The sequence below is a fragment of the Protobothrops mucrosquamatus genome, unplaced genomic scaffold (genome assembly GCF_001527695.2).
Source record: "Protobothrops mucrosquamatus isolate PMUCROS unplaced genomic scaffold, P.Mucros_1.0 scaffold155, whole genome shotgun sequence".
Lineage (NCBI taxonomy): Eukaryota > Metazoa > Chordata > Lepidosauria > Squamata > Viperidae > Protobothrops > Protobothrops mucrosquamatus.
The window spans coordinates 23,815-39,816 of NW_015386519.1; the positions used below are offsets into that span (position 1 = coordinate 23,815).

The 16,002-nt window shown below is 36.7% G+C and overlaps 1 protein-coding gene across 1 annotated transcript in view; it reads left to right on the top strand.

The window, feature by feature from the left end:
- The first annotated feature begins 9,253 nt into the window (after positions 1-9,253).
- The window catches only part of DDAH1 (dimethylarginine dimethylaminohydrolase 1), a 59,239-nt gene continuing 52,490 nt past the window's right edge, over positions 9,254-16,002 (top strand). Inside the window, exon 1 of the mRNA XM_015813415.1 lies at positions 9,254-9,559. Within this exon, the coding sequence (XP_015668901.1) occupies positions 9,254-9,559 (306 nt within the window). The remainder of the gene's footprint in view (positions 9,560-16,002) is intronic.

The window sequence follows — 16,002 nt, forward strand, 5'->3', positions numbered from 1 at the left end:
CTTACCAGGTAATCAGGCCTGCTTATATTAATCATTAGACATCCCTATATGTCATAACAAGCAAACACAAACAAAGTAGTGTTTACAACTGGCTGTCATAGTCCAGTTAATTAGATCTATCCCAATAGTATCCCTTGAAGAAAACCTTGCCTTTACTGAGTAGAATATTTTGGTGGAAGTAGTCATTAACAAAGTTCAGGAAATCAACTTTTTCCATAGTGAACATTTCAAATAAGTAAATGTTATTTTTTCCTTAAGGATCAGTTGAACCATTTTAAGAGTCATGGTAGAAAACCTACCAATAGCACCACATCAGGCAAATTCTAAGAAGCTGCAAATAGAAGATTTTATGTATGAATGTATTCATCTTGTAACTGTTGTTGTAATTTGCTAGCATACCTGGTGGCCGACAAACAAATGTACATCACATAAAATGCCCTTGATAAATATAAATCAAATGCCAATCAACAAATAAGAATTTCCAACCAAACCCCAAATTCAACACAATACAAAAATAAAAGAGCTGACTGAATCCACCAAAAATGTTTTTCATTTTCTGAATTCAGCATATTGAGGGGCCAGCTTGATTTTAATCAAGATTAATGCTGCTACAGAAAGGTGTCAAAAAAACAACAATTATCCTCCACTTCTATGACGTAGGGAGCTATCAATAACTTTTCTAGGGACAAGAAGCAAATTATTGTGCCATTAAAAAAAAAGTCTGGAAATATTTACAAAATAATTGCCAAAATTATATTTACAACATTTGGAAATGTTAGAAGCAGTACTGAAAATAAAATTACAAAAATTAAAGGAATTATTTTCTGAAGGCAGATTTTGAAAGTAGAAAGGGAACAGTTAAAGAGATGTGAAAAGGTCACTGGGAGATTTAATTAAAGTTTTTTTTAAACTATTATGAAGAATGGAGAAAGACCAAATAAATATCATTAAAAAAAAACCCCAGTAGAATTCTAGTTACCGTATTCAATGAAACTGAATGGCTTTCTGATTACTTTGTGAATATTAATAACAACAATAACAAAAAGGATTTTTGCAATGTTTTCGCTATTTATAAATTATAGTTTTAGATTATATAAAAGAAACTACAGCTTGACTAGAACTTTGTGGTAATCAGCCTTTTACACGTAAGCCTACTGTACTGTGACCCTATTTCTATGTTGCTTTCAAATTCTTGAATTACTTGGCTGAATTTTAAACAAAAATCCATCTAGTCTTGAATCATTTCTGGAGCTGTGTTTTGTCACTCTGGCTTATCAAAAAGTATGCTTTCATTTTTTTTTTCATTTCCTAAGCAGAATTTTTGCACTTTGCAATGTCTTGGTGTTACGGATTTATGACTGCAATAAATACCTTGTGTGTGTAATTGGCAAGCACAAAACATGTAGATGTTTCCAAGTCTCAAGTAGTTCAGCTTTCAGGGAAATCAGCAACTTCTACCTTCATAAGAAAGAATTATGGGCACAGTATATGCTGACATTAAGAAAAAAGAAATTGACACCTGATTGCTTCAATTAAAAACTACTCATGTTTTTTATCCTTCAAAGAAAAAAAATAGGTCTATTGTAAAATATGTTAGGTAAACAATATTAGATCCGGTTACTGATTGATTTCATAATGATTTCAGGAAGTTGCCTCTCTTTGTCCTACTCTAACACTGCAGATGTAATTGCTTATACAGTTAATTGAATGGTGAGTGATTTATGCCCAAACTTTCTCAGCTTGCTCTAAATAACTTGGAGATAATGCTACTTTTGCAATATGCCTCATAGAATGAAGAAGATGGCTCTTCTTCAGACATCTTGAGCCAAAGAAAAAAGGCTAGATGAACTTACTCTATTGAAATCCTGCATAAAGAGTATGGAGCAATGGATTAAACAGAGTACTGAGGTACTGCTGCCTCAGCAAGACCAAATGACTAGTATTGCATATTGCGTTAATGGTCAAACTTCAGTCCATTTCCAAGTGGATGGATAATAAATTACAACTATGAAAACTGTCATATATGGACTCCAGGGAGATCTTTTAAAAGCACAGAAGTACAGGTCCTGACATTTGAGAAAGATTTCAAAGCTTGGTGCATATATATACAGTATATATTGTAATTTTACATTAAATTGTAATTAAGCCCTTAGAAGAAAAAGATCAGTGTTTTGATAAAATTCATTATACATTTACAAACTGAATTACTTATAGTATGGGGGAACTCAAAAATAATTCAAAAATAATTAATATACCTGGTCTGCTGAACTGTACATGAAAGAAATCTCATTGTCAGCTGATTTTAAACAAGAAAAATGGACACTTACAGATTAAAAGCAAGAGACAATCTCCCACAGATATTTGTACCTGTAATTGTTAAATTTCAGATGTCTAGTATTGGAGATCATCCTTTACAACCTTCAAGACAAGCTACCTCATTAAAACTGTATGAACATAAAATTGTGATCTATTTGTATCTTTCTTTATATTCATAGAAAGATTTGTATTTTGGTACCGATACTTGAAAGAAATTAGACAAATATATGTTCTGTTTCACTCTTGAAGATAAAATCAGAAGATTTACAACCCCTTTGCTACTATGGAATGTTTACATACTTTGTGCTTTTCTAATGAGTAATAACAATGAGTTTACAAGCTACTTTCGTGCTTTCTTCCTGGGGTTTGAGAAGTGAGAAGTGGGTATACAGTAGCCTAAGCCAAAAAGTTGGGATAGGTACTTTTTCCATCTTACATTTTATTTTTTATCAACAATTTAATATGCTTAGTACAATACAAAATGGCTGTATTGCTGAGAGAGAACTAACCTTGAAATATTTTATCTGCATGAAAATCTGATTCCTCATATAGTCAGATTCAGTCACACTTTTGTTCCATACAGTATTAACCTCGTGAACTCTAAAGCTTCCTCCCGTTAAGTATGCAAAATGGACAGTGATTAATATTTATATGTTACTTATATGTAAGGGTGTAGGTCTATACATATGTTGTATATAGTATGCTTTAAATGTGTGTTATGTATGTATACACTTTGAGAGGAAGCAACTAAATTTCATTTTTAATGTGTGCCATTGTGCCCACAGGAAAAAATGACAATAAAGGTTATCTAATCTATTGGCCCATGGGCCAGGGTTTGGAGACTCCTGGTTTAATGGCAAAAAATGCCCATTCAGGAGAGTGGATTTGGACTGACAAGATTTATTAGCAACTGCCATAAAAATGGTTGAAAAATCAGGTCAGGTGCCTTGACTTAGGACCACAATGATTTACGACTGGAATTCTGATCCCAATTGTGGTTGTAAGTACTAATACTACTTTTATTATAAAGTTACAGTAACAAACTCTTGCAAGTTTGGATGTACGTCTCCCCTCCTTCCCTTTAGAATTAACTTGGGATGGTTAAACCTGAGACATTTTTTCAAATTACATTTCTACCTCAGACTCAGATTTCTTTTATCTGACTATTGTCTTGGTTGCTGTTCTTTCTCCTCCTCAAGATTATTCCTACAGTCTATTAAAGTCCGTATCTCAGAGTACTATGAATACTGCAATGGGAAAGAATATATTATTTTTTGGATAATAACTCTAATTATAGTGCTAATTAACTTTTATTGCCCCATTAAGAATATTTCTGAAACATTTCATAGCTGCTTCTCTAAGCTATATTCTGCAAACTATCAACATAAATTTGTCTGGAAGATTTTAACTTAATTCAAGCTTTTCAGTTAGATAGGAGTGCTTTAAAAACTATTTTTTCTAAAAAAAAGGAGGGTAGTAGAATTATATATACTGAAAAGCGACAATTAAATGTTATAAAGAATTAAAAAGAAAAAGGAAATCTACTATAAGCTATATATTTCAATTCTGGAATAAAGAGTTAGAATATCCAGTTTTAGAGAATCAGTAGGTACAAATTTTAACAAAGGTGAAATATACTTCTCTTTTAAAAATAACATTCATTTGTCAAAAAATACTACTTGTTAATTGGATCCTCCAGGAATGTTTTAAAAAGGATGGGCATTATTTTTTTAATGGCATAAAAATAAATAGGTTTTTTAATTCACATAATCTCATCTTGCCAACTATAGTCAGTTTTGGTTTCAAATCCCTAATATATCAATACAATTTTTGAAGAAATATTATGGAGGAGGCAGAAGAGGGGAAGGATTTAGGTGTATTAAGGTCAAAGACTCTAATTACATATAAAATTACATTTTAATTACATTAAAATAAAAATAAAAGCAGGATAAAAATACATTACAATTTGGGCAAAGTCTGATTTTACAAGCAGTGTAACAAAATTTCCTCTATGTTCAAGGAGACTGAATCATATCGATAACGAAAACTGTACATTAAAAAGGTTAGAATTTCCCAGTTATTTTACCAGGTAAGGAGATATAGAAGGTCCTAGGATCCTTATGGAAAATAGAGTACAGCAGAACATGACCTGTAGTTTCAATACCCCTTGTCCACAGGAGCATGGTTTTAGCTGATAAAGGACTTTTTTATTCAGGCTGTCCAAAACTACTCTGGTGAGAGCATTGAAGTGTGTTAAAGTTAATATTCTTTGGAATTTGGCAGTGGTTATATGACATAAGTATCTTGCTGGTTTGTACAGGATGATTTGACCACTCAGGAAATTTTCTTAAGTAGAGCAGATTGATTCTCTTGAGCTAATACAATACTGACGTATTTGTCTGAGATGTGCAGTTTGTCATTACATGAAAAGTCTTCTTTTTAATTAAGCCTGGGGCACAGCAAAGATGATAATTTTATGTAATTGAAAGAAACTTAATCTTTTGTTTTCAAGGAATAGATGCAGAAATAGAGCTTGTAATCTATTTTTGAAAAGACTTTGTATTCTAAAAATAAAATAATACAATATGCTTCTATATGGTCCAGATAAGCTTAACAATCCAATTAATTTTTATGGAGCTTTTTTTCTGTTGTGTTTTTTTTGTCATGGTCAAGTTATCTTAATCACTGTCATATAATTAGGTTTTCATTCGCCATTGTATAAGCACTATATTTTTGAGATATTATTGTTTTTTGTATCGTATTATTTTAATTTTAAAAACTTGTTTGTAGCAATATAAAATGGCATACTCTCATAACTCATAAAAAGTGCGTTAAAGAAAGATTTCTTACAATAAAGGTTGAAATAATATTTTTGTTCTATCTAATCTTGTTAAAATTACTGAATTGATTAAATTATGAATCCCAATTGTAAAATATAATTTAATGTTCTTTCAGGTGCTAATATTGCAATGGTAATTTATTTCTATTTCTGCAGAAAAAATGAATCAAACCTGGGGACCATGTGACAAAAGTCACACTGTTGACTTGAATTTTTGGTGGGTGGTGGCAGCAAGGTGATTCAGCATCCTGTCAATAGGAAACTGCCCTTTTGATAGCTCCAAAAGAAACACTGTAAGACTGATATTGGAGATCTCTTCTAAATCAACAGTTGAGCTAAATGTTAATTGGATCAGCTTGTCAACTGTGGTGACAACTCCATAACTTCATGAAGATACCAGAGTGTTTGCATGGAAAAGGTTTAATTCTAGAGCGGTGTAGTAGCAAGAGAGTCCTCTTGGATATTCAAATAGCATCCAACAATGGGTTATTTGAATTAAAAAATGCCTTAGTTACTGAAAACATACATTTAAAATGACACATTGGTAACACTTCCTACTCCTAAAGAAAATGGGACTTTTTGTAACAACTCCGTTTTTCTGGAACACTTCTAGGATTAGAACAACTCCCAACCTTTTACAGTCCAGGAAGGCTACTAAGACCTGGTTGATTCAAGAGGTCTTCAGAAAGTAAAGTAGATGTGGGCCCCAGCAGTTTGTTGGTGCCTTGTGTATATATTGTTAAATAATTGTTATGGTTGGAGTATACCCCATATAGAGTGTCTGTGGTTAAAGTGGCTTTTAAGGCCAGGCAGTTGAGGATGGAGGGGTGGGGGAAGGTCAGGAAGCATCCAGTCAGGCCCATACAATTTTTATTATACATGTTTAGATACATGTTTTGGCAGAATGATTTCCTTTAAAATTTACTACATTTGAAAGGAAAACTAATAATGACACTATTTCAGAAACAAGAATGCACCAATAAGCATTTTTACTATCATTTCAAATGGATATGTATTACTTAACATAGATGTGTTATGCTCCTTTATAGACTCTTGCCTCTGTTTCTCAGCATAGCACAAAACCTTCTCAATTTCTCTTTGTGGAGCCAAAATAAATTTAGCAGCCATGCGTCTTTGCAGTCAATGAAGCTGAACATTATTGACCATGCTGTTGTACCTCAGAACTCATCCATAAAGAAGGAAATGAACATTCCTTTTTGATTCTGCTTTTGACTTAGGTAAGATGACAATCCTAGTCCTGTAACTTGGGTTCAAGTATCTAACATGTATAAAACTCTTGTTGTCATGACCTTTAACTGGGCGAAACAGTACATCATAGGGCAGCAGTTTTTGAACCAATGTAACTCAGATGGGCTAATGTATAGAATGTGTCTAAAATCTAGGACCCATTATTCCTGAGGAACGTTCCCATTCTTTGGGAATGTTGTGGCTGCTTTAGTCCTATTGCCTACTGCTGCAGTCACCCGATTTTTCATTTTCAACGTTCAATGTGAAGTTTCCCAGCCAGTCTTGCAATCCCTCCCTCTTTCCTTCTCTCACCCAACTGGAAGGAATTAACTCATCGTGTGGCTCTTAAAGAAGCCACAATGAAGAAAGGCCTGGATATTTTTTATTGCTTTATGTGCCCCTTCTCTGGCACACAAACATATACAGTACATGTATTTATATCCCACTTTGTTCATGAACTCAGGGCACATACTTAGTGTTCCATCCTCCTATATATCTTCAAAACAATCCTGTGAGGTAGGTTGGGCTAAAAGTCACCAAGCAAACAGCTGTGGCTGCAATTGGAGTAGAAACTGGACAGTGTCAATCAAATATATCAGCCAGTATATCTTAGTTTTTGCCCATTCTGCTTCAGTTCCCAGCTGTTTCCTACTCTGAAATTGAGTGTGGACTGCCCTTTCCTTTGGCCACCAGAGATCAGGTAGATTGGACTTGCCTTAGCCCTCAAAAAGTTATGTGATCCTATTTTTAAACTTTCTTTGACAGCTTCCTTCAATTCAGTGGAGGGATTATAAACATTTGTGCATCGAGAACGGCAATGTACAGCACTGTGTTTAAAAATAAAATATTGTCAGCATAATTATGCCATGTGGAAAGAGAGGGGGAAGTCATGGTCAAGACAGAACACCATATCAGGATGAGTGAGAGAGAACTCATAAACAAAGGGGTAAATAGATCTAACAAGACAATCCGTGATCCACTGGGTCATCCTTTCAAAGCTATTTCCTTAAATAAACAGAATGACCAAAGGCAGCTTGCTATTGCTTTGGTTTTAAACTAAAACTATAGCAATATGCCTGTGGTCATTCAGTTTCTCAGTTTAGATAGGGAAAGACTTCTGAAAGGATGACTCAATGGGTCACAGGTTGTCTAATTAGATCTCATCTTGCAATGCAGGTTCCTCATTAGTTTTTTCTTGTGAAGATCAGAATCATGGCTTTTCATTCATTTTACATTTCTCATAAACAAGGAATGGCCAATCTTTTGATGGGAGAATTAACATGGGGGGAAGGGTTGAAGTTCATGGTTCAAGTGGTAGCAAAAAGTCTGCAGAACTGCCTCTTAAGGGGTGAGACCTGAATTTACTCCCCTTCTTTCTTGTGACAGGGTTATTTAAACCATTTTTAAAATTTATTTTAGGGTTGCACATCACTTTTTATGTGTGTCCTGCCATTGCTGAGGAATGTACTATATGAAAATATTCTTATAAGTTAAACAGGTGTTCTTTTGAAGTATGTCCAAATGTCCCCATAAAAGATGGACAGTAAAAAATAACCTAGCCCAGTGATGGCGAACCTTTTAGAGACCGAGTGCCCAAACTGCAACCCAAAACCCACTTATTTATCGCAAAGTGCCAACATGGCAATTTAACTTGAATACTGAGGGGTTAGGGTTAGGGTTAGGCCTAGCCACTTTGTTTTCCAGTGAAGGAAGAAGGAAAGTGCAAAGTTCTAGTCTAGTTTTCTCCAGTACATATTGATCTATATGTTCTATATTCACTTCCAGAAAACTATAGAATAAAAAGCCCTCTCTGTAATGGCAATTTTCAAAAATTTTCAAAATTTAAATAAAACGTCCAGAATTTCCAAACCCAGATTAAGGTTGTAATTTTACATGTAATAATTTGGAAATTGAACTATGGAACTTAACAGGTTGTATATGTGAGTATACTATACCTACGTATATCCAAATGTAGCAGATGTTAAATTATTTTTATTCTTTACAAGTTCTGGACACATTCCCGTTCACTTTCAGAAGGATTTTTCCCCCCTCTCCGATTAAAAAGCCTCACAAAGCACAATCTGTAAAGTGTGATTACCAGAAGGACAAGTGTAATGTTTGTACACCCGCTCTCCTTCAAACTATCTTCGGTAGTAGGCAGGGGGAGGAGAGTAGGCAATCTCTTTTTAGCCTAACCCAGGGGTAGTCAACCTTGGCTCTTTTATGACTCGTGGACTTCAATTCCCAGAATTCCTGAGCCAGCTAAGCTGGCTCAGGAATTCTGGGAGTTGAAGTCCACGAGTCATAAAAGAGCCAAGGTTGACTACCCCTGGCCTAAACTGTTACTCTGATGAAGAACTTAACATGTTTTTGAAAACTGTACTTCTTGTACATCCATCTTGGTTGGTGAGCCCGCACCGCATCTGCCCGATGTGCGGACGGGCCAGTGAACAGGAATGCAATTAAACATCAGCCCGTTTCTCCGAGGTTCCTCCAAAGCTATAAATCGGTGCGAGGTAATTTTGACCAGTTTGAACCAATCAGGTATCCCAACCCAAATAACCGGCCAATGGACGCTTCTATGAACACGGAGCATGATGTAGGTACTATAGTAAGGCGTGGCCAATCCACAGCCGCTCCGGCTCCGAAGCGCGTTCGCGACCACCTCCTCTTGCCGGGGAGGGAAGGAGGCCATTTCAGCCGGCTCGGGGAGGAGAGGGGGACGCTTGGCAGCAGCTGCGCTTCCTACGGTGGTGCCGGGGCAGCGCGCGCGGAGCCAGACACGCGGGCGGGGGGGGCTGTGGTTTTAACTCCCGATTCGGCTTCTGTTTTTCCCCTCCCGGCTTGAACATGGCAGGGCTGAGCGGCGGCCCTTTCGGCTTCGGGCGGTGCAGCCACGCCGTGGTGCGGGCGCTGCCGGAGTCGCTGTGCCAGCAGGCGCTGAGGCAGGAGAAGGCGAAAGAGGTGGACTCGGCGCGCGCCGAGCGGGAGCATCAGCTCTACGTCGGGGTGCTCAAGCACAAGCTGGGGCTGCAGGTGCTGGAGCTGCCCGCCGACGAGAGCTTGCCCGACTGTGTCTTTGTGGAAGATGTGGTCGTGGTGTGCGAAGAGACCGCTCTGCTCACGCGCCCGGGGGCGCCCAGCAGGAGGAAAGAGGTAGCGCTGGGCAGGCGGCGGGGAGCCGGTGTGTTTGTGTGTGTGTGTGTGTGTGTGTGTGTGTGTGTGTGTGTGTGTGTGTGGGAAACGGACCGGGTGGGCTCCTCAGAGGTTGGTTGGCGGCAGGAGGAGGAGGGGGGGTCCTCCCTTCTGTCCTCTCTCCCTCTCTCCCGTAGTTCGGGAAGGTGTTCCGAGCAACTTCCCGCCGAATAGACGGGAATACGGGCGGGTGGGGTGGAGGTTGGGTGGGAACGCGCCGCGGTTAGCGGCACCTCCGGCCGCCTCTCGGGATGGGCCGGGGACCTGGCAGAGCGAGCGGGCGGGCTGGCTCCCGCCAGCTCCGTTTCCTCCACTGACAGGGACGGTTTGAGCGACCGGAAGGTTGGGAACCTGAGAAAAAAAAACGCAGGCGAAGGTAGGGGGAAACTGAATGGGCGGCTCGCTCCACCACGTTATAAGGGGTGGGGGAGGAAACCGTGGAGGGAGGCCACTCTCTGTGGAAAGCCCGACTTCGCTTCCCTCGCCCCCCCCCCCGGGGTTGGTTGTGGAGTGCGGTACTGTAAGGCGTGGCCGCTGTGCTAGAAGGCGGTGGAAGGATGCGCGAGGAGAGAGAGGGCGGAAGAGGTGATGGGAAGCGAAGATGCTCGGAGAAAATGCCTTGTACAGCCGCCCCGTTAAAGCCCAGCTTTCATCAAGTTAGCGCGCTCGGGGCAAATTGGGATGCCCAGAAAAAAAGTCTGTCTGCGTTAGCCTTTTCCTTACCTGAACCAGATTTTAACCCTGAAGAGACTGCTGAGCCCTAGATGAATTGTGTCTGTTTTAGAAATGTTTAATCTAGTCGGTCTAACTCCTCTCTTGTTTACATCCTCCCTCCCTCCCTATTATCTTTATTATTTTGCAGACTCAGTTATGCTTTTAGGAAAAACTTGATTCAAGTTTTGTTTTTTTTTTTAAAAAAAGAAGAAGACGGATCATACATTATTATAAAGACTAGGAATCTTTACAGGGGTAGTAAGTAAATATGCTTAACAAACACAATGAGAAAACTAGGCGTGGATGTTGCTGAGATCATATTTCAGATTTCTGAGTATGCCCTTTAAAATACAAGTCTATGCGCCTTTGAAAGAATAATGGATATTAATAATAATAATGGATATTAATAATAATAATAATGGATATTACACAATGAAGGAACAAATTAGGACTTTGTTAATCAATTTGTAGCATATTAAGCTGTTTTAATATTACTACAAATAAAGAGACATTTGGTCAAATTAATAGACAAAGCTCATAAGTTATGCTCAAAGGGTTATTCTAAGGTAAGTATTTGTCAAATTGCAAACTTAATATGTAAGCCTTGCACAGGTTTGAAATCTTTTGTATATCTTTTTATTATAACAGAAATAGATTTTACCCATCATGATCAAGTATATATGCCAAATGTGAATACTAATAATGGTTGAATTACTTAATTGAATTATAATTAACTATGCATAGTGGATATCCTTGCTCTACTATTCACAAATTCACAGGAGTTTCTTTTATTTCTTATTCTATTGATTATCTAACATAAATTCAGACTTCTATTTATTTTTCTAAGCGAAAAGATACATGGTGAGAATTCTCTAGTATTTTCATGTGTATTTTCCTTTATTTCTGTTTGTGGTACAATGAAGTGGGCAATAACCTGAATATTCAGTCTTTATGTATGTTTCAGTACATGTTTCAAAGTCTACTTTTGCAATCAATTTTGTTAATATTAAATCATTTTATGTTTGAATATGTCTCATTTTGTTTCATCTTCTTCAGCTTCCTGATATACTCAGTGGATTATATAACGGCTTTTAAGACAGAAATGGTCATATCAGAACCCATTCTGTAATTGGTTGAGACATACAGAGATAAGTTCAGTGAACTGGAAAATGAAATAAAAGCAGTCAGCACAGATTAATAGCTAACTAAAAATAAGCTGTCTAATAATTCAACAGCAAAATAAGTGAAATACAGTTGGACATTGGAAAAGAAAAACAAGTTTATAATTCAACCTAGAAAGTTAAATGGACTTAAGTCTCACTGAGTTAACTTGATTTCAAATATTAGCAAAATTACTTAGAGTTTTTTTTATGGTATGTTGCTTCTGCTGGTTGCATGCTCTATGGCAGGGGTGTCAAACTCGCAATGTCACGTGACGTGACGTGACGTATCGTGACTTTTTTGCCATTGCTGGCAATGGGGGGGGCACGGTTTTGCTATGATGCATCCTGCCTGCAGGCCGGCAGTTTGACATCCCTGCTCTATGGATGTGATAGTATGTTACAAGAAGCTTGGATGCTAAAAGAAACATATTAAAGACTCTTGAGTCCAAAGTATGTCCATATGTATATACATACACACTAACTTATTTTATTTACTTACACATGCAATGTAAATTCAATTAGCTTCAAGAACTGTAATCAATATCTATGACGATAATGTCATATATTTTTATAAAAATTGGAATAATTCTTGGTCATAACTTTGGCAACTATAGCAACAGCTGTAATGTATTGATTCAGTCACTTTAGATATAGAGTTGGGGCTGTATGTCAATCAGAGTTAATGTTCTGGTTTGATTTCCAGTCAATGGGGATACATAGAACAATGCTTCGATGCCTTCAGTCAGGGTGGGAAATTGTTTACTTACAAAGATGCTGAAAGTGAAGAGTTTCAGCTTCAATGATGAATTAATAAATACATCTATTTTTAGTCCAGATTATAGATATCAGTTATAAAACACAACTTATCATATTTCTAGATCAGCGGTAGGCAACCTTGGCTCTTTTATGACTCGTGGACTTCAACTCCCAGAATTCCTGAGACAGTATGGCTGGCTCAGGAATTCTGAGAATTGAAGTTCACGAGTCATAAAAGAGCCAAGGTTGCCTGCTCTAGATCATATCTAATTTCTAAAAGTAGAAGAGTCCAACCTGAGATCACGGGAAACGTGTAGCCCTTAGAGATCTTCCAAAGTGGGCACTGAATTCCATTTTATTGAAATAAAAAGAGGATGTCTAGAAGATTCTCAGTCATCCAGACCATGATTGTCCCAAAGAGGCAACTGGACTTTCTTGTTTTTCTTTGAAGACCTTTATGTTTCTCATCCAAGAAGCTTCTTCAGCTCTCTTGATTATTCTTTTTTTAAATCATATGACTTGTATTTAAAAAGAGTTTAGTAGCAATCCTGCTTTGAAGTTTAAAATGTGATTTACCATTTTTCTGCGTAGCACATAAAGCACTTGTTGGAATCACTTAAACCAGCTTCATCTTTTTCTGGGTCTGTTGAATAGTTCTGCAAAAAAGCTATATTTGTTCTCAGCAAGTGCTTAGATTTATACCTATGCAAACTCTAAATCATATTTTCAAAGCAGGATCTCTGCATAATGTTATAAATGGCAAATGTGGCTTATTTGCTCATGGTTTTGTCTTCTCACTTAATATTGCCTTAAGCAGAGAAGAAGAAAAAAATGAAAACCAAAGTGAACTGGAAGAAATTAAATGAGTGATATACTGTAGTTATCTGCATTTTGTATATGTTGCAGAATATAGTTTATGAATTAGCTAATCTTCTACTTGTGTTCACTATCTGCTGAAATAACATAATTGTATTAATCAGAACATATACAAATGTCATTCTACAAATTTCAAGCATAAGCCTAATAACTAGTAAACATTTTATGCTTGTTGCATAATTGAATATATCAAGATTTTTTTCAAATGCCTAAGGAATGTAGATAAACATTTAATAAACAGGTATAAGTGACTACTGTAATTTATTTCTGGTAATCTACATGTTCAGATCATGCTGGGTTTTGCTGAAACTAAAGATTTTTCACTAAATCTGCTGGGCACTAACTTATACCTGATTTTTCATCTGTTACTTGAATTTTTCAATTTGCCCTTCTAAATAGTGAGGCGGAGAAACAGATGGTCAGTAATTAACATAAATTACATAGTTAAAGTGTGCAAGACAGACTTATTGGAGTGGGTTTTTTTAAAGACTAACTTTCGGTAATGCATTAATGGAAGTGTTCATTGAAAGAAAGAGATGGACTTGAATCTAAAAGGCCTTTACCCCAATTCCTGTTAAGATTTGTTTTAAACCAAGGAAACTTGGCAAAACCATTGTCTCCATTTTGTATTCTTGTCTGTAGAATGCAGTAGTAACAATTTGCTCTATAAATGGAGGGTATGTTGGTTTTCAATTGGTGCTTGTACCACAACGGAACTTAGCCAGAAGCTAAGAAGATACATGTAATGCAATATTGGCAACTTTGTCATATATTGAAAAAGAAAGGAAAATACCAACTTTTTTTGCTAAGGCTATTCAAACAATTTATTGTAACATGTGGTATTAAGCATAGTGATTCAGATGTAACCAGATTGCATCTAGTTGACAGGTAAAACCTACTTTGGAAAGGTTGAGAATAGTACGTGTAGAGAATATAGGATTGGTAATTTGATTTTTTTTTCTCATTCAGCTCAGAAGTTCATTTGGATGGAGAAGTAGCTGCACTCCATCGTTACAAAGATAAAATGTAATCCTAGTATTAGGAGTGAATACTTTTAAGAGGAAGAGTGGAATATAAACATTATAAGTAAAATACTTGAATATCATGCATTGAAGGGATTCTGGATCCACCAGAAACATTAATCTCATATGTATTTATATTTATATTGATTTTCATAAAAATACAGGTTTAAAAGATAAATCAACAGGGAAAATATTTAGAAAAATGTTGAAGAAAGAGAAAAAAGGTAGAAGTGTAGAAAAGAAACAAACAAATATGAAAGATAGAAAAAGATGACTTCAGACTTTTTTTGGTACAGATATGAATAAAGAAAATATATCTGAAATTTACAGTTATCTACATTATATAATTCTATCATTAAATTCCAAAATCAACTTTTCATTTCTTTCAGTTTCTTACAAAAAATCCCAAAGTGGTTTCCAAATAGAAATAAAATTAGACAAACGTTTTTTCTTTCATCAAGACTGTCAATTTTTCTACCAATTCCATCAGCTTCGCCATCTTCTTCCCTTGTAAAAAAGGGTAAAAGCTTTTCCTGTCCAGTTGCATCCAACTCTAGGGGGCGGTGGTCATTCCATTTCTTACCCAAGAGAGCCAGCGTTGTCCAAAGACACTTCCATGGTCATGTGGCAAACATGAGTATACACCAAGACGCACAGGACTCTTGTTACCTTCCCACTGAAATGGTACCTTGCTGCTGTTGTCATGTATGAAAACAAAGTTCCATAAGATTCCATTTGCTTATCCATTAGACCCCAAACGAAAGTCTCTGATTTCAAGTGTACGTTCATTTTAAAATCTGCAAGTCCACCAAAGATGAAAAAAAAGTACCCTCAGTTTGATTACATTTCTAACACATATTTGAAATTGCTTTATATATCTTTGATATATTTGTCCAGTGTCATGTACCAGGAATACATTATATTATAATAATAATAATAATAATAATAATAATAACAACAACAACAACAACAACAACAACAACAATAAAAGTTGGAAGGGACCTTGGAGGTCATCTAGTCCAACCCCCGGCTCAGGCAGGAAACCCTATACCATTTCAGACAAATGGCTGTCCAGTCTCTTCTTAAAAACCTCCAGTGTTGGAGCATTCATCACTTCTGGAGGCAGGTTGTTCCACTGGTTAATTGTTCTAACTGTCAGGAAGTTTCTCCTTAGTTCTAGGTTGCTTCTCTCCTTGGTTAGTTTCCATCCGTTGCTTCTTGTCCTGCCCTCAGGTGCTTTGGAGAATAGCCTGACTCCCTCTTCTTTGTTGCAGCCCCTGAGATATTGGAACACTGCTATCATGTTCCCCCTCGTCCTTCCCTTCATTAAACTAGACATACCCAATTCCAGCAGCCTTTCCTTATATGCTTTAGCCTCCAGTCCCCTAATCATCTTTGTTGCTCTTCTCTGTACTCTTTCTAGAGTCTCAACATCTTTTTTACATCGTGGTATGTAAAATTGAGTTTAAGATTATAATTCATTGTAAATTTCAACCCTTCCCCCGCCCCACATACTGTCCCATTGGTCCAAGTCTACACTGTATCCTAAAATTATTTGCCCATTTTATGATATATGATTATATATATGATTATGTGCTCATGATTTATCACTTGTTGCTTGTATGCACACGGAGAGCTTATTCACCGGAGACAAATTCCTTGTGTGTACAATCACACTTGGCCAATAAATAATTCTATACAATTTATAATTTGTTCATCTGTTTCCATCTTCAATAAAAGTTTATACATCTTAGCAATAATATATATTTGTACAGGGTTTCACATGAAATTTAGTCTTAAATTTTCAAATTCATAATTCTTCTTATTCAACCTGAATCCATTAGCTGAATATTAGAAACTCAGTAGCATATAA